Source organism: Thermobia domestica, chromosome 4 (assembly GCF_964235325.1).
Source record: "Thermobia domestica chromosome 4, izTheDome1.hap1.1, whole genome shotgun sequence".
NCBI lineage: Eukaryota > Metazoa > Arthropoda > Insecta > Zygentoma > Lepismatidae > Thermobia > Thermobia domestica.
In genome coordinates this window covers 282,112,312-282,132,673 of record NC_137457.1, presented here as the reverse complement: position 1 = coordinate 282,132,673, position 20,362 = coordinate 282,112,312, and the positions used below count along the sequence as shown (strand labels likewise).

The following is a 20,362-nucleotide window of genomic DNA, read 5'->3' as shown; positions in this document are numbered from 1 at the left end:
AAGTACTAATTTACAAATGATTAAAAGGAACCATTTTGTGAAGTAATTTAGAATTATGTAGAAATAGAGATGAAGTACTATTAATAAACCCTGAACCACCATTAGTAATAGACGTCGGTCTGTCTCCTCTCTCTGACTCGAATTTCTGAAGAAGTACTCGGACTTCTTTTACATGTGAATTAACGAATGGAATTTCGAGAAATAGATAGAATAAAAGGCAGAATATGGTAATGTTATGTGCTAAAATATAAAGATAAGTAAGCATCTTGCAAATTTTGTGAACATAAATATGTATACGGAAATGCTGATAAATTGGTGAGACATGTATCTTCTAGCATTTACCCAACCTAATTGGTTTATAACATTTATACGTTTAATGTGTTTATAATATCAGTAATAGAGTCAAGTTGAGCAAATCCACTTACATATGAATTTAAACTGTTACTGTATAATTTCCTATATAATTTTTTCACACATATTTAATTGATAAAACATATTGTAAATAAATATACATTTATGGGTACTCTCTAAATATAATAAAGTGTTAATAAAGTAACATAGTACCGTACAGAATATACATTTTAAAGAATCCTCTGTGGACAACAGTAATCGTATGCTGTGATACAAAAACTAATTCAACTTTGAAATCATAATATAGTAATAGATTGCAATTTTCTTTCTGATTGAACATAAATTCCCGGATAAATTCCCATTTTGGGAATCTTCCCGGGAATATTCCAGAAAAATATCTTCCCGGGAATTTACCCATCACTATTAGGGGGTAAGGGTACGCAGATACCGACGGGGCAAGGATACGCGTGCGTACTCTTGCCCCTTCGTTTTTACGAAAAAATCCAAGTTAATTTACGTCTAACAATCAAAAAAGAATCTAGATTCCGTTGTAATAGACAGTGACAGCAAGTGTTACGAATACTAGTTCCCATATGTAGCCTATAACGTTAAGAATTCTGAAAAATCCGGATACTTTCTTATGTACGAGGGAAAAAATGTTATTCTAAATACTACTCCTCACACAACAATATCTAAAGCAAACTCATCTAATTTTACTTAGCCTGGAGTGAGTAAAATGAATACATAACGCTTGCCATTAGAGACATTGAGCAAGTCCGGAAGACCATCTTCTGAGCAATCGTAACACCCCGATCGAGTCAGTAATGCATCAACATAGTGTACAATTAATACATTTAGGTGAATTATGGATACGACAGGAGGCCTACGATTGCTCATCAGATGATCCTATAAACTTGTCCATTTAGAAGGTGTCTTTTACGGTGTAAAATAAAACTATATATTTTTTTCAGATCATGGTGCGGAATTATCAGAGGAAAACAAATAGGTGGCTTCTTACAGAACAATAGTTTACAGAAACTAGAGAAAGAGTGCAGTGGGCGAGAGCAAGAGGAGCTTCGCTTCAATGTTACCTTCGTAGTTGACAAGCATTCTCTAGAACAAGAAACTGATGAAATAAGGTGAAGTTGGAAAGTATACTTTCATAAATGGTCTAAATACTATCTGTTTTTTTTTTTGTATCCTATGCGTTCTCATTACTGATATGAGGAGAATTAAGGATTTTTCCTTCCTTGTTTTTCTCAGGGAGAACCTGCAGCGTTTTTAGGAACAATGAAGTCAATATTTAACGGAGAAATGAAGAACGAATTAGTGAAACATATCACATTACTGGAGCAACTCTTCTATTGATTAACTTTAATGATCTAACAGTAAGAAGAATGGTGTACTATTTTGCTGAACGTAACCAGTTACCCCACCCCTTTAGCCATGTGAATCGAATGGCAGGAAAAGATGGAACAGTCTTTCCGTCGTAGAATCCAACTATTGCTTTGCGACACAGCCTTCAAAGCTGGTCTGGGAAGAGCTCGTGCTTTTAGCAAGCTACAAGTTGAACGCTTTTTTAATAATCTACAAGATTTTGTAAGAGAAAACGGTTTCCCTCATTGGAGATCTAGAATATAGAGGATCTACATAAATACGGTTCCTCATAAAGTTCCAAAAGTGTTATTGACTAAAAGAAAATCAGTTGTGAATAAAATTGTACCTAGTGATCATGGAGTTACTACTACAGCTGTTTGATGCGTGAGTGCATCTGGTTCCTTTATTCCACCTGCGTTGATATTTCCCAGAGAACGAATGAAAAAGGAGTTACTCGATGGAGCGCCGCCAAGTTCTGTGAGAATATCTGACTCTGATTTCACCAACTCACAACTTTTCGGAGAAAGACAGCATCATTTACACTAACATGTCTGATCAAATCCGGTCACGAAATAGGTACTGTTACTTCTTGACAATCAGTCCTCTCACATTTCAATCGAGGCGAATTATTTCTGCAGGGAAAATTGGATTGTGATGTTAAGTTTACCACTCCATACCAGCCTAAGTTGCAACCGTTAGATTGCTCCTTTCTTGGCCACTGAAATCCCGGTATTCAACAGTGTGTGATAAGATTCCGCCCAGTTACACAAGTTCAAGTTGCGATTTTGTTCACTGAGGCTTATTACAAAGCTGCAACCATTAGTAATGCAGTGACCGGCTTTCAAGAATGTGGAATTGTCCCACTGAACCCAGATGTGTTCACTGAAGATTTTCTTCCTTCTACTGTTGATGTCGTTGACCTAAATGTAGAAGTCAGCTCTAAAGATGAAAGCATTCCTGAAGCAACGAATCAAGTAGAAGACCCAAATAGAGTCCAAAATCTTTCATCAGAAGATTCACTGGAAGTACACTGGAACCCATGCGGTGCGTCCACATCAAACACTCCTCTGCCAGTTGCTCGTTCTCCATCTGTTACCAAACCTTCAGCTACTAACGCTGGATCCTCACTACAAGCATGCAGGAGCTCATGGGACTGTCCATTTCAAACATTCCTCTGCCGGTTGCTCATTCTTTCTCATCTGTTACCAAATCTTCAACCAGTAATGATGGTTCCTCACTAGAAGCAAACAAGAGCTCATGTAGACTCTCCGCTTCAAATAATCATCTGCTGGTTGGACGTTCTCCTCCATCTGTTACCAAACCTTCAGCCAGAAACGTTGGATCATCACTAGAAGCAAGCAGAAGCTCATTCGGACTGTACACATCAAACATTCTTCTGCTGGCTGCTCATTCGTCTGTGTCCAAACCTTCAACCAGTAAAGCTGGATCTTCACTGGAATTAAACAGGAGTCACATCATACACTCCTCTGGTGGTTGTCAGTCCTTCTCTGTCTGCCGCCAAGCCATGAACCAGCAAATCTCGATCTTCTTGAGGTCAATCTGAGATTCTGACATCCTCTCCTTTCAAACAGAACTTACTTCTGAAACGGCACTCTCCAAACAGCAAAGCAAACATCAACTTGCACCAAAGAAAACTACAACCAAAGACAACTCCTCAGGTTAGTGAGAAACTAGTGTACGAGTGTCCATTATGCAATATCATCTACAGCGATCCTCCAACAGAAGATTGGATCCAGTGAGCAATATGCAATGAATGGTGGCATGAACAATGCACATTATATGCAGGAGTGGGCACCTTCATCTGTGACAAACCTTCAGCTACTAACGCTGGATCCTCACTACAAGCGCTCAATTGTTAATGTTCAAGGAGTGGGCACAATTGTTAATGCTCATTTGGGTGCGTATTCTTGCCCCTTTGATTTCGTACTCTTGCCCCACATACAGGGGCAAGAGTACGAATTTGAATACTTTCATTTTACGAGTTCTAGTTACTCCAAGCATAGAGGTATACTAAAGTTGAGTTCACAAAAGTCGCGCTGAAAAAGTAACGCGAGTAGTCGCGCGCGGTCAAAAGGACCGCACGAACATAATGTGTTGCAAATATCGTTCTAAACATTTTTTCTTGTATTAGAAACGTAATTTTGTATATTTTCTGATTAAGAGGGATTAAAATATTTATTACTATAATAAGTTTTACAGTAGTAACTATTATTGGAACCTACTGTTAGACATGTACTGTTTTTTTATTTCTTATTTAGAATAAAATGTTTTTTTAGATAGATAACTACGCACTGGTTTTATTGAAAATTTTAATTCTGATGACGATCCTTTGTTTTTGTCAACTCTTTGGCTCGTCTAAAATTTGAAATTCAATAGTAAATTACTAAAAAAAAAAAAAATGCTATATACACATAACAATAAAACAAAGCTTCAAAGCGCATATTACATTCAATAATAGCTCACTCGTAGCTAAGCGGTTAGCATACACCCATTTGGCGTGGAACTTCCGGGTTCGATTCTCGGTGGGAGCTCATGTGGTTCGGATCCCACGTTAAGCAGTAGGTCTACGTCTTACATAGCCTTGATGCTGAAAGGGGCGCTAAATTGAAATCAAATCAAATTTACATTGAATTATTTTACGGTCCTATTATTTTGAAACCACCTATTCATTGAATTATTTTAGGTTATCTTGAAATTTATACTGTTTTACATTTCGTCGGCGCTTATTTCGTTCTCTGTTGCTCTGACTACATTCGGGGAATCGCTGGTCATTTCTGGGTTTGAGATCTTCAGACTTGCTCGCAGACCCCTCACTTCTACATTTTTTTTTTATGATCTTCCTCAGACAAAGCTTCCACTAGATGATCTCGGCTGATTTATCCCGACAGTCCATTCCTAACATTTCCCTCCGTTCTTTTAAGCTGTTCATTTCTAATTCCCACTTTTTCCAAACTTGAGATCAATTTTTTAACTTGGTCGACCTCTCTTCCATCTATTAAAATAACATTTATACTTATAAAGCTCAAAACATCTCCAAAGCAAAGGTCACGTGCAGAGCGTAACACTGAGAAAAAACATTACACGGTTAGTCGCGCGCGGTGGAAAGCACCGCAGAATCACTAAACAGTCACTAGTAGTTAAACTAAACAACGGATAAGGGAGTAATTGGGCAGGAATGTTCGGGAAGGTGAGGGGTAAGATTAGCTAGACGGTGGCGTCTGTCGGACAAACAGAGTGGACACACGATAAAAAATAATTTCCCTGCGGTCCTTTCGACCGCGGCGCGACTAATCGAGGGTTAAAGCAAAGTTCAAGTTTTGTGTTAAATGTAAAAGTTTTCCGATGTAGCTATATTTTACCAAAATATATAAGTATTGAAATTTGCGTACTCTTGCCCCCTTTTCCTCTACTATCTTTACACCGCAAACCACCTTTAGTAATAGACGTCGGTCTATGTGCTGTCTCCGACACGAATTTCTGAATAGGTACTCGGGCCTCTCCTGTGTGTGAATTAAGGCACGAAATTTCGAGAAATGGGTAGGAAGACAGGTCGTATATTCCAGTGTTACGTGCAAAATTTTAAAAATGTCAGTATTTTGCAAATATTGTGAACATAAATATGTATGCGCAAATGTTGAGAAGTCTTTTTTTCTTTGGGGGGGGGGGGGAGTTACTCAACCTAATTTGTTTACGACATTTAAATATTTAATGTGTTTATAATGTCAGTAGTAGGGTCAAGTTTAGGAAATCCCCTTACATATAAATTTAAACTGTTTAGCAGTGTAAAAGTTGCAGACTTCTTATATCAAATGTTTTCCAATGTATTTACTCGCATAATACATATTGTAAATAAATATATGTTTATGCGTAGTCTCTAATAGAATAAGAATAAAATAACATAATACTATTCGAAATATACATTTTAAAGGATCCTCTGAAGACAACACTAATAAATATACTGTGATAAAACAACAAATTTGATTTTGAAATCATAATATAATAATAGAATGCAATTTTCTTTGTGTTTGTACATAAATTGCGGGAATATGCCCATTTGTGGGAATCTTCCCGGAAATATTCTGCAAAAATATTCCAGAAAAATATTTTCTCTGGACTTTCCTTATTGATGCTTAAATATTGAAAAAATCGAAAGGAAGTATTCCATTTTTTCTTACAATACAGTAGTAGTATATTTATGCCTCATAGATGGCAGCATATTTACAGCAGATGTTATTGGTGCAAATTAATACATATTTCACGATTTTTAGAAATATTCATTACAAAGTTACTTACATCGTTAGCGTAGCTTAGAAAGTAGGTATAAGAGACACAAAATTCGTAAAATTCTCTAGAACGGTACAAGAGAATTACAACCTTCGTAGGTGTATTATTGAGACTTACGTTATTAATTTGTTAGGAGGGATTTGTATCTCGGGTAGCTCGTTGCGACACGTTTAGACTGGGGCATTTCCTCACCTAGACCACTATCCAAATGGGTGGTCTTTAACCTACTACCTGATACCTATATTTGTAGTATCATCTTTGTGTTCACTTGCTATGTCTTCTCCAGGACACTCTCACACCGATTCCGGCTCTTCCGTTAGACGGAAGGAACGCCGTGGTAAACATCAACCTAGTCCTGAACGCTCACGCTCGCCTCGTTCTACAGAGGATCCTCAGTCAAAATCACCACGAGCTAAACGTCCTCATACTCTTAGTGAATCATCATCATCTACTACTACTTCAGGTCATTTCGACATGGACAAAGACTTTCCATCTTTACCTCGTTCACAGGATCCGCCTATCATCAGCAATCATCAGTCTCCAGTAATATCATCGTTTCTACTCACCAATTACGACCCAAAATATCAGGATCTAAAGCAACTCTACCTTCGACTCACCAAATACATTCCACGTGCAACCATCAGTCAAATAGTCTCAACCCGTAAAGGAATCATCATCAAAAGTCCCGACTCCAACCTGGCTGCTACACTGTTAAATACATATTCCTATGAAATCTTTGGCAAGAACGCTCATCTTTCTAAACTACCTGCTTCTAATACGAAACAACCTCCACCACCTCGTCGATCACCAGCACTCTCAGTTGTTATTCGAGGAGTACCACCTGACTATACCGATGAAGAGATTGCCGAGGAACTCAAACTTGACGGCCACACTATTCTTAAGTGTATTCGAATCAAAAACGCCTCTGGAAACACATACATGGTCCGTGTGCTTACAAATTCATCATCAACAATCGACAATCTTCTTTCACATGGCGCTTACATCTATCGTAAAAAGCACAGAGTAGAACCTTCTAAATCACCGGCACCCCTCCCCGTCCGTTGCGAGATCTGCCAAGTCTATAACTCTCATCACACTTCTCAATGCCCGAATACACCCAAATGTGGATTCTGCTCCGGACCTCACGCTACCAAAACATGCACAAATCTTACGCAACCTCCACTTTGCAGTACCTGTGGTTCTAATCACCCCACCTATAGCTACAAATGCAAAGCCCGACCAACTGCCGAACCTTTCAAACCAGAACTTGTTGTCCCTCTCCGTCCTCACGGGACCCAAGATACTACTGTTCCTCCGCCATCATCCGTATATCAGCCAATCACCATCAATCAATTCTTATCTTTCATCACCGTAACTCTTCAGAATATCCATCCTTTCCTTCGTCATCACATCTTGCAACAGGTTCAACAGACAGCAAAAGCCATCCTTCACGTCGACTTTCAAGCCACATATTCTGGTCCTACTGTTTATTTTCACTCCGATGTACTCCAAACTACAGTGTGACTCTCTTCAATATCTCTCACATAAACTAACTTTCGCTGTCATTTTCATCATGGAACTGAACTTTCTGTTTTTGAACATTCGCTCCCTATCAAAACATCAACCTCTTTTTGAGCAACTACTACGGGAAGAACATGTTACTACGTTTCTTTTAAACGAAACGTATCTGACTCCGCGCCTCCATCCACGTCTCTCTGGTTATCAGTTAGTTCGACATGATAATGCTCTTCCAACACGTCGTGCTAATGGTGGAGTCGCCATCGGATTTCCACCCAGTATTCCTTATCGCCAGCATCTCTCTACTGTTCCTAATCTTCCTGAACATCTCATTCTTACGCTTTATTTTAAACATATTTCCATTACTGTTGCTACTCTTTATGTTCGTCCCGGTCATCCCATCCCGCAAGATTTCTTTCACTACATCTCTTCTCATTTCCGCTCTTTCATTATTATGGCCGATCTGAACTTCCATAGCCGCTCAGCCCACCAGAAACTAGACTTTCAAACGTACATCACTACTCACACTACTGGGTTCATTCATACTCTTCCCAAACCAACTCGTCCCGAAAGTAACTCCACCCCGGACGTGGTAATAACATCCGCCAATCTCTCCGCACGTTGTACGATCACGGTCTTGGACCCCCTTGGGAGCGACCATGTCCCGGTAAAACTTACCATCCCTCTCCGGCAATCCCGTTCTAATACCCAGTCTTTTCCAGTTCGAACCACTCCTCGTTTCGACAAAGCTGACTGGGTTCATTACCGCTCCTACATCTCTGAAAACCTGTCTGATGTTTCGCCTCCAACTACAGAAATAGAACTCTATACGACTCTTGACACTGTCACCAACACCATTCACTCAGCGTCGCAGAAATACATCCCACAATCTGTAATCAAACCACACCAACCGCCACTCCCACCCCACTATCTCTCGCTCATCACACGCTCCCGCCAACTATATCGAGACTTTACCCGTACAGGAAATCCTGAATCCCTTCGTCTCCACCGCCAGTACCAACGTACAGTACATAATTATCTCGTGGCTTACAAGCGCCGCAGCTGGATTAAAACGTGCAACACTCTTGCTGACACCTCTCATCCCACCAAGTTCTGGAAGCGTTTTCATCAACTCACTGGCAAAAGTACCCGTACCCCCTACCCACTTCTCGATGGCGATCATCCTCTTTCAGACGATACCACCAAAGCCAACGCCTTTGCAACACATCTTCAAGGTATTTTCACTCCAACTGCGCCTGATCCAACTATTCGCCACCATCCTACTGATAATCTAAACCTTTCCTCACCGAACTTACAACCTCACCCCGATCATGAGCTTTCTCTAAACAACCCACTCACTGTCCCCATCACTGTCCCGGAAATCTGTCAAACCGTCTCTCGAAAAAAGAACACTGCCCCCGGCATAGATAAAATCACATATCGTCATATCAAGGAAGGTCCTTATATCTTACATTACCTCCTTTCCGTTATTTTTACCTTCATCCTTCGCACTGGCTTTTATCCCATACCCTGGAAAACCTCTACCACATTAATGTTTCTGAAACCCAACAAACCAGCGCACTCAGTTTCCTCTTATCGCCCCATCCAACTCACAATAGTATTTAGCAAAATTCTTGAACGTATCCTTGTCACCCGTCTCCACACCCATCTCACTGCTTATAATTTACTCCCTCTCCATCAAGCTGGTTTCCGCCCTTCCTTTAGTATCTCAGATCAACTTCTCCGCCTCACTACTTTCATCACCAACCAGTTCAACACTTCCAAACCATCCTGTCTTCTGTTATTTGATCTCGAAAAAGCTTTCGACAAGGTATGGCATCTGGGCCTTCTCTATAAACTCTTTCACTTCAAACTACCTTACTGTTACATTCGTCTTATTTATCACTTTCTAACCTGTCGCCTTACCTACGTATCCATTAACAATCATCTATCTCATCCCATTTTCCTTCACTCCGGTGTTCCACAAGGCTCGGCTCTCTCACCCCTTCTCTATCTTCTTTATGTTGCAGATTTTCCTACTCTACCCGCCAATGTCACCCTTTTTCAATATGCCGACGATACTGCCTTTCTTGCCACAGGAAATACGATGTCTCGCCTTAATCTCTTACTCCAACCCGCCATCGATTCCTTTCTTTCTTGGTGCAACACGTGGCGACTTACCATCAATGCCACAAAAACTCAGGCGATCATCTTCTTACCACCTGGTCAACGATCCCGAGTCTATCGTAACCCCGCCAACCTCCATCTTCACATTTCACACACTCCTATTACTCTCAGTAAAACAGTCACCTACTTAGGCGTTATTTTTGATCAACACCTCAAATGGACTCCCTACCTCAAGTATATCTGTAAAAAGGCCTATTCTCGTCTTAATCTTCTTCGTCGCCTGACCGGTACCAGGTGGGGTCTTTCTGCTACCACACTTCTGAATACCTATAAAGCCTTCCTCCGACCAGTCCTCACTTATGGCTTTACAGCTTGGGTTGATGCTCCTCCCCCCTTCTACAAACGCCTTCAAATTCTGGAACGCCATGCACTCCGGCTTGCTTTCCGAATACGTCTTCCTAGCCCTACCCGTGATTTATACGCCCGTACACCATTTCCCCATATTCTCTATCATATTGAAACTCTCCGTTTACGATACATCTCTCAGCGCTTCCAGAACCACCACCCACTTCTCTTCGATACTATGCACTTCGACGCCACCTTCCGCAAAACAACCTTACTTCGCCATACTCCCTTATCTTTACTCTTTACTCTCTACTACTACTCCCTACCGCCAGATAGTTTTCACCTTCCTCTCGTAGCCGATTTCATCACGCATCTTGATTCATCTTTCATCTTTCCATCTACTGCACAGTAGTCCTACTGTTTCACTAGGCCTCCCAATGTCTACATCACGATCCAGAGTAGCCCTGGATCAGAAGATAACATGCATGTGTCTACTCTAACCATCTCCCTGTTGTTGTGATGTCTATTGCACCTCATTCTCATCTCATCCCATCCTAACTGAATGATTATGGTCAAAGTCCATAATGTCCTTGCAGCTCAAAGAAAGTCCCGTTGCTGCGAATTGATGCTTCCCTCCACATTGTTTTTTGATTTTTTTTTTTTTTTGGATTTTATATGGAAATAAAGAAATAAATAAAAACTGGCTTCTAACCATCCACCTTTTACCAATCTCCATTGAGTTTTCCTTTTCTCCCTCATCCCTGAATAAAGGGTATGACCCTTTGGGTGGGTGCTAGCCGCAAGCGGCTAGCAAAAAAAAAAAAAAAAAAAAAAAAAATTTGTATCTCGATTACTACGCTCTCATTCCACTAAAGTTTGAGCAATTTTTAGAGAAGCAAAAGTTGGGTAATTTATGCCCTTGCTTCCACATTAACATCAATCGAATTTCTAGTTGTCTTAGTTGCCATTGGATTTATTATGTGAATTTATTTCTTTGAATGCATTTAATGGTTCGAGGAATTTGTATAATTTCCAGTCTCTTGGTATTAAACGAAGGATTTTGAATGATCCTTCGTTCTCCTATAGCTCTCCAGTGTAATTCCTCCTCTCTTAAATACAGGGTTGGTCCGGGAAGTAATATGACTGATTTTATTCCGCCATGACTGTACTTCGGAGCGTGCGCGCACCGACTGGATCCGGTAGAGGGCGTTCCTAGCTAACGAACGAGCGGCTGGTCAGTTGTCTCCGAGCACACGGAGAGTCAGAACAGGCTTTCTCGCGCGACGTGTTACTGTGAGTGGTGCTCACACCGCCTTCCTTGTGAACAGCTACCTGGCCAAGGCCGGCATCCCAACGCTTCGGCAGCCGCCCTACAGCCCAGATGTGACGCCCTACAGCATGTCCGAACCACATTATATCGCATGAGTAATCAAAAACCTATACATGACATCACCTTAGTAACACCACGCGAAATAGAACGCCATATCAAGTGTCTGCCTGCAAAAAGAGCTCCTGGGCCTGATGGGATTCGAAGTGAGGTACTAAAACATCCAACCCGAAAATTATTGGTCTTTTTGACATATTTATTTAATGCCATCTTTCAACTATGCTACTTCCCAAAGACCTGGAAGGAAGCACGTATCATCACCATCCTCAAACCTGGAAAGAATCCGCTGCTTCCAGAAAATCATAGGCCGATAAATCTTCTGTCCCATTTGAGTAAATTATTTGAGCGTGTGTTCCTCTGGAGACTGAAACAGCATGTCGACAATAGTAATCTTCTACCCTTCCATCAATTTGGGTTCCGTACTCAACATAGCACGACTACGCAACTCGTAAGAGTAGTAGATCACTTAACTGTGGCCTTCAACAGAAAACAACATACTCTTGGTGTGTACCTGGATGTCTCGAAAGCTTTTGATAAAGTCTGGTTAGCAGGACTATTATATAAGCTACACGACCAAGGTCTTCCGGATAGTATTCTGCATTTACTCCACTCTTACCTCTTTGGCAGGAAATTTCATGTGTCTATTGATGGTGTCAAATCCTCATCCAGACCAATTAAAGCAGGTGTTCCACAGGGCGCTGTACTTTCACCACTTTTATATAATCTGTATACAGCCGATCTTCCAACCCTACCACATTGCTTCTTAGCAACGTACGCCGACGATACCGCCTTTTTCACAACAAGCAGTTCACTTATACAGTGTTACATCTATATGCAACGTCAACTGAACAGTTTTCAGGAATGGGCCAGACGTTGGAGGCTTAAAGTAAATACCGACAAAAGTTGTACTGTTATACACAGTAGACGACGTATACGCACCCGTCGAAATCTAATATATGAGAACGCATATATTCCTCACGCCACACATGCTAAATATTTGGGAGTGATATTAGACCGTGGGTTAACATTCGCTGCGCACATCAAGGACATCAAGCAAAGAGCATTACGCAAAATCACAGCATTATATCCAATTTTTCGCTGCAGTTCAATTTCTCATGAGGCCCGAGTGCACATATTCAAAATGATAGTCCTGTCCACACTTACTTATGCATGCCCTGCCTGGCAACATGCCTCATCCAGTCACCTTCAGACACTCGAAAGTGTGCAAACTAGAACCGGTCGTATCATCACTGGTCACGACAGATATACTCGCAACCGCCAAATTCTGGAAGATCTAGAGCTTCCCCCTGTTAGAGCAGTTTTACGCCATCTCCACCATAAGTTCTGGCGTGCCTTACCCAGGCATATTAACCCAGCCATTGCTAATATCGGCACCGAATGCGCTCTCCGGAACGTCCATCGCATGCCACGCATATAATGACTCTATAAAGCTCGCCTAAAGTCACCATCAGCCACTCTGCGACAGTTGCAGATGTAGCCTACCATACCTACCAACTCAATAGTAATACCCAGTTTTTCACCTGTACCTCTGTATTTTGAACTCTTTCATTCTACTCATAGAGTCAGGGGCTTTGGCCCGATACTCTGCATACAACTTCAATATTACCGTGACCGTGACCGTGACCGTGTATCTCGATTACTACGCTCTCATTCCACTAAAGTTTGAGCAATTTTTAGAGAAGCAAAAGTTGGGTAATTTATGCCCTTGCTTCCACATTAACATCAATCGAATTTCTAGTTGTCTTAGTTGCCATTGGATTTATTATGTGAATTTATTTCTTTGAATGCATTTAATGGTTCGAGGAATTTGTATAATTTCCAGTCTCTTGGTATTAAACGAAGGATTTTGAATGATCCTTCGTTCTCCTATAGCTCTCCAGTGTAATTCCTCCTCTCTTAAATACAGGGTTGGTCCGGGAAGTAATATGACTGATTTTATTCCGCCATGACTGTACTTCGGAGCGTGCGCGCACCGACTGGATCCGGTAGAGGGCGTTCCTAGCTAACGAACGAGCGGCTGGTCAGTTGTCTCCGAGCACACGGAGAGTCAGAACAGGCTTTCTCGCGCGACGTGTTACTGTGAGTGGTGCTCACACCGCCTTCCTTGTGAACAGCTACCTGGCCAAGGCCGGCATCCCAACGCTTCGGCAGCCGCCCTACAGCCCAGATGTGACGCCCTACAGCATGTCCGAACCACATTATATCGCATGAGTAATCAAAAACCTATACATGACATCACCTTAGTAACACCACGCGAAATAGAACGCCATATCAAGTGTCTGCCTGCAAAAAGAGCTCCTGGGCCTGATGGGATTCGAAGTGAGGTACTAAAACATCCAACCCGAAAATTATTGGTCTTTTTGACATATTTATTTAATGCCATCTTTCAACTATGCTACTTCCCAAAGACCTGGAAGGAAGCACGTATCATCACCATCCTCAAACCTGGAAAGAATCCGCTGCTTCCAGAAAATCATAGGCCGATAAATCTTCTGTCCCATTTGAGTAAATTATTTGAGCGTGTGTTCCTCTGGAGACTGAAACAGCATGTCGACAATAGTAATCTTATGCCCTTCCATCAATTTGGGTTCCGTACTCAACATAGCACGACTACGCAACTCGTAAGAGTAGTAGATCACTTAACTGTGGCTTTCAACAGAAGACAACATACTCTTGGTATGTACCTGGATGTCTCAAAAGCTTTTGATAAAGTCTGGTTAGCAGGACTATTATATAAGCTACACGACCAAGGTCTTCCGGATAGTATTCTGCATTTACTCCGTTCTTACCTCTTTGGCAGGAAATTTCATGTGTCTAATGATGGTGTCAAATCCTCATCCAGACCAATTAAAGCAGGTGTTCCACAGGGCACTGTACTTTCACCACTTTTATATAATCTGTATACAGCCGATCTTCCAACCCTACCACATTGCTTCTTAGCAACGTACGCCGACGATACTGCCTTTTTCACAACAAGCAGTTCACTTATACAGTGTTACATCTATATGCAACGTCAACTGAACAGTTTTCAGGAATGGGCCAGACGTTGGAGGATTAAAGTAAATACCGACAAAAGTTGTACTGTTATACACAGTAGATGACGTATACGCACCCGTCGAAATCTAATATATGAGAACGCATACATTCCTCACGCCACAAATGCTAAATATTTGGGAGTGATATTAGACCGTGGGTTAACATTCGCTGCGCACATCAAGGACATCAAGCAAAGAGCATTACGCAAAATCACAGCATTATATCCAATTTTTCGCTGCAGTTCAATTTCTCATGAGGCCCGAGTGCACATATTCAAAATGATAGTCCTGTCCACACTTACTTATGCATGCCCTGCCTGGCAACATGCCTCATCCAGTCACCTTCAGACACTCGAAAGTGTGCAAACTAGAACCGTTCGTATCATCACTGGTCACGACAGCTATACTCGAAACCGCCAAATTCTGGAAGATCTAGAGCTTCCCCCTGTTAGAGAAGTTTTACGCCATCTCCACCATAAGTTCTGGCGTACCTTACCCAGGCATATTAACCCAGCTATTGCTAATATCGGCACCGAATGCGCTCTCCGGAACGTCCATCGCATGCCACGCATATAATGACTCTATAAAGCTCGCCTAAGGTCACCATCAGCCACTCTGCGACAGTTGCAGATGTAGCCTACCATACCTACCAACTCAATAGTAATACCCAGTTTTTCACCTGTACCTCTGTATTTTGATCTCTTTCATTCTACATGACCGTGACCGTGACCGTGATCGTGTGACTCGATCACTAAATTTTCATTTCACTAATCTTTGACCAATTTTTAGAGAAGCAAAAGTTCGGTAATTTATGCCCTTGCTTCCACGTTAACATCAGTCGAATTTCTAGTTGTCTTAGTTGCCATTGGATTTATTATCTGAATTTATTTCTTTGCATTTCATGGTTCGAGGAATTTTATAATTTCCAGTCTCTTGGTATTAAACGAAGGATTTTGAATGATCCTTCGTTCTCGTATGGCTCTCGAGTGTAATTCCTCCTCTCTTAAATACAGGGTTGGTCCGGGAAGTAATATGACTGATTTTATTCCGCCATGACTGTACTTCGGAGCGTGCGCGCACCGACTGGATCCGGTAGAGGGCGTTCCTTGCTAACGAACGAGCGGCTGGTCAGTTGTCTCCGAGCACACGGAGAGTCAGGACAGGCTTTCTCGCGCGACGTGTTACTGTGAGTGGTGCAAGCCGAAAATGCAGCGTTCGTTAGAGCAGAGGTACGCGATTAAATTCTGTGTTAAACTCGGTAAATCTGCGACAGAGACGTTTGACATGATCAAGCAGGCTCATCCAAATGATGCTTTAGCAAGAACTGGTGTGTTTCGGTGGCACAAGGCCTTTTCGGAGGGCCGGGGAGAGGTCGCCGATGAAGACCGTGCTGGAAGACCTTCGACTTCGACAAACACCGACAATGTGACTCGTGTGCGCGAAGTTTTGAACTCAGACCGTCGACTAAGTATTCCTTTAATTGACCAGATGTTAAATTTACCAAAAACTGTGGTTCATGAAATTGTGACGGAGCATTTGAACATGCGCAAGTTGTGCGCGAAGATTGTCCCAAAAGTGCTCACTGACGACCAGAAATTGCGGCGAGTGGAATTGTGCCAAGAAAATTTGATCATGTGTGAAAGTGACCCCCAATTTTTGAATAACATAATCACAGGTGACGAATCATGGATCTTTGAGTATGATCCCGAGACAAAGAGGCAATCTTTCGAGTGGCACACGCCGGCGTCTCCTCGCCCAAAAGAGGAAAGAATGAGCAAATCCAAAGTGGAAACGATGCTCATTGTCTTTTTTGACATCAAAAGCATCGTCCACCATGAATTTGTTCCTCCTGGACAAACCATCAACGCCAAGTTTTACGTGGAAGTGCTCAAGAGACTCAAACGAAGGGTCAATCCGGTCCGCCCAGACATCGGAGCCGACTGGAAGCTGCACCACGACAACGCCCCGGCTCACACCGCCTTCCTTGTGAACAGCAACCTGGCCAAGGCCGGCATCCCAACGCTTCGGCAGCCGCCCTACAGCCCAAATGTGGCCCCCACATAAGTCAGATGGAAAAAGCTTGGAAATATCTTGAATATAGAATTTTATTCGAAGTGTTAGGTGAAACTAAAAATCCATCAGCTGCTATTAATGTTTATTAGTTTCATCTGGATCTTTCATTTTTTTGTTCAATTAATGAAGTAAATCCATTGCAATATTCTGTTACAGTCTTGCAGTCTTCGATTTTACACGTCACCTGGGCAACACAGTGTTTAATTTGTAGATGAAACAATAGATAAAAATGGCAGTATACCACGATGTTTTAACATTTGTCTTGAGTCCATTCAAGTGACTCAAAAAAAAAAAAAAAAAAGCCCAACCATCCTAACTTTGTTCTATTAACTTTCGAGCACAGTTGTATCCATCTACTACCCGGCAGCTGAAGATTTTCAGAAATGTTAATGAAACCCATAGAACATACCTTGCCACCGTCATCGTACCCTGCGGAAAGAAAAAAAAAAGAAAGAAAAGAATAAAAAGAAGAAGGTACAGGTTACTTATACCTGTACCTTCAGCTAGGAGTATCGAAACAAAACTGCTTTTACAAATTCCTTGCTTTATGTATGAAAGGAACGCGTTAGAAGCAAATTATAGTACAGAGCCCATTTGTAGCCCTCCCCGCTGGTCTAGTTGTCAGCAGTGCGCCTTTGGTGTACGGGGTCCCGGGTCTGATTCCCGGTGGGAGAGCCTTTGAGATTTTAACTCTCTTCGATGTTTCTGTGTTCGTGTCTCTGTCGTACTAGGTGATTGGAAAAGAGTCAAGTAAACGAGTAAAGCAAGTAAAATTAAGTAATAAGTAGTTCAAGTAAGCTACTGAGACATGTTCGGTGAGTCAGTTAGCTTTAAAAAGAATGTGGCTAAGCAGGTAGCGTATGTGCCTTTGGCGTGGAAGACCGGGGTTCGATTCCCGGCGGGAGCTCATGTGGTTCGAATTCCATGTTAATCAGTAGCTCCACGTCTCATATAGTTTCGCTGCTGAACGGGACGTTAAACTCAAAATCTACACAACTCAAATTCTAGTACATCGTTCTTAATTATGTTAGATAACTTACTGAACGGATTATAATTTTCTAATTTGCTACATAATAATGGATCATATTTGTTAATTTAATTTAGCAGTTATACGTAATTTCCTCTCTTTGAAGAATCTGACTCGTTTTGACCAATGAAATCCATTTTTTGTTTGTGCAAGAAACAAACAGAAAGGAAACATTTCATAATACGATCACGCTCCTTGTGTTGCTGATTATTTATTTTCTTTTATTCATCAGGCATATGATAAGGTCTCATTTTCAGAAGTTTTGTTCCATAATTACTGCTTGCAGATGACATTCGCCAATGCAGATGACATTTTAAAATCTTTGTGTGGGTTATTAATGTCGTTATATCCCATTTTTTCAAATATTTTTATCATTCGAAGAAAATAACTCTGATATGTGCTTGTTTGTATCAGAACCACTTGTTTGCATAAGATCAACTACATAACAACGAAGAGTTGTAATATTAAAATGTGGAATATGTGTTTTTACTTCAGTGAAATATTAAGTTGATGAGTTGGAGGAGCATCGTGCGCACTCACCTCTTTATTTTCGCATGATCGAGAAGCAAGATTAGATCACTGAATGTAAATAATTAGGCAGTCAAATTAACTCTAGCTTGTAACTGTGACTCCACTTTACAGGCTCCTTGATGCCACTACAATAATTTGAAATTTCTATTACATACCTTTCTCTCGTAGATTTCGCATAATGCAACTGAATATCGCAGTAAAGCAGACATGTTTCAATGCAATTTCTAAATACTTTTTGGCTAGTTTTAGTAGAAATTTTCTCCAACGATGACAAGATAAACTTTTCGTGGTATTTCTACTGTAGCTTACGGTACATTCGTGTATGCTATGAGAAGTGCTTCCAGACCGCAAGCAGTATCAAAGAATGACGCTAGAGGTCAGGCCTATGCTAATATGCTGCTTCCCGGGGACAGTGTGAGGAACTGGCAGTAACTATTTATCTCCAACATCAAGGAAGGAAAACAAAAGAACGCTTTTGGAAATCGGTTTGAGTAAGAAACATAAAATAGTATTAACAATGTAATGTGTGGATTTTATCTTTGGGTTTGCACTGCTTACTTTACATAATGAGATAACCAGCACTGGACTTATGAAACAAATTTTATCAACTGATAAGTTATTGCAAAGTTGATTGTTTATCGGAAAGCATGGAAGTGTATGGGGAGGGATTAAATCGAAGTACGGCTAGAGCCTTTTTATCTCAACTGTGCCCCTTTTGGCGCTGTTGTTGATAATGTGATTTCCCGTACCTCCTTCGAAAGAGGAGAAATAATTTACTGCGGTTGACATCTTTCAATTGTTAAATGCGGAAGCGTTGCCACATTGAATTATTTCACGGTCTTAACTGTGGTCTGTTTTATTAGTCACTTTAAGTAGCCTATGATCTTCACTCGTCAAGATCAAGCGACTGAATGACAAATTGGCAACACAGCTGAGGTCATTCACTTCTTTTCTCTAAGCAAAGGGAGGGATTCCTCCTTCAAAGGGTTGGCGGGGGTTGGGCCGGAGTTTGGTTCGAATAGTTTCCGAGGGCACAAGTGGAATAGACAGGCTCTACACAGTTCTGTTCCTTCCTTCTGTTCATTTTTTTTCTTGGGCTAGCTTAATAGTTAAACTACCTCTGAGAGGGGTACGCTCTCTTTAGTCAGGCAAGTTACAGGAAATAAGACTAGGAAAGAGTACTTTTTTAGATGGTCCACATTATTATCCACCACATCATCACCATCTCTTTCAGTCTCAGTGCAGAATAATGGGACGTTAAGACTAAAAAAAAAAAAATGTTGTTCTTTATTCTCAGCAACTCAAAACAAAAGGACTATATGTTTTCCACAACTGTCTGCTACTTTCTGTTGGTCGTTGAAATTCAACCCTGATGTCTTTACTCGGATGAACTACGTAGTCTAGCCATAAATATTGTCACAAACTTTTGGCTTTGACTGTAGAACCTGTTGTGCAGGTGGCAAGGTACAATTTAGCTCAAGGTCAGCCCTGGCCAGTGTGTGTCGAACAGGGAAAGAGAACGGGTGGATCTGCTTCGCTTAAGCATGGAATGGAGTGAGTACAAAAATAGAGTTACAGTGTTTGCCTTGCATAAGGGTGGAAATTCACCAAGTGAGATTTTCAAACTGCTGAAATTTCTGAAAATCAGCAAAAGATTTGTTTACCGCACAATCCAGCGGTTTACTGAGACCGGCAGTGTACGTGGCCGGCGAAGGGATGGTCGTCCTCGCAGTGTGAGAACATTGACAGCTGTTAAAGCAGTGGCTGCTCGTGTGCGGCGAAATCCACTCCGGAAGCAGAAGATCATAGCACGGGAGCTTAACATGGCCCCAAGATCAATATCCAGGTTACTTTCTGAAGACCTGAAGGTCAGAGCTTATCGGCGGAGCACGGAGCATTTCTTGACACACAGCTGAAGCAGCAGAGGAAACTGAAGCAAGACAACTCTTACAGCGGTACGCCAACAATGGACATAGGCAAATCCTCTTTGCTGACGAGAAAATCTTCACCATTGAAGAGAGCTTTAACCGCCAAAATGATATGATATATGCAGCAAGCTCTCGAGAAGCTCGTGGGAGAGTTCCTAAGGTTCAGAGAGGTCATCACCCCTCCTCACTCATGGTTTGGTGGGGGGTGAGCTATGAAGGCCACACCAGACTTCACTTTTGTGAGCAAAGTGTAAAAACAAGTGCCAGGGTATATTTGGAAACTGTTCTGGAGCCTATTGTGAAGGACTTGAGTGACACCATGTTTAACAATGATCAC

The 20,362-nt window shown here is 41.5% G+C and overlaps 1 protein-coding gene across 1 annotated transcript; it reads left to right on the top strand.

Annotated features, from left to right (window-relative positions):
• Nucleotides 1–19,641: 19,641 nt before the first annotated feature.
• On the top strand, nucleotides 19,642–20,013 carry LOC145683147 (uncharacterized). The gene has a single exon (XM_081754512.1). The coding sequence runs from the start codon at nucleotides 19,642–19,644 to the stop codon at nucleotides 20,011–20,013; it is 372 nt and encodes a 123-aa protein (XP_081610638.1).
• Nucleotides 20,014–20,362: the final 349 nt, after the last annotated feature.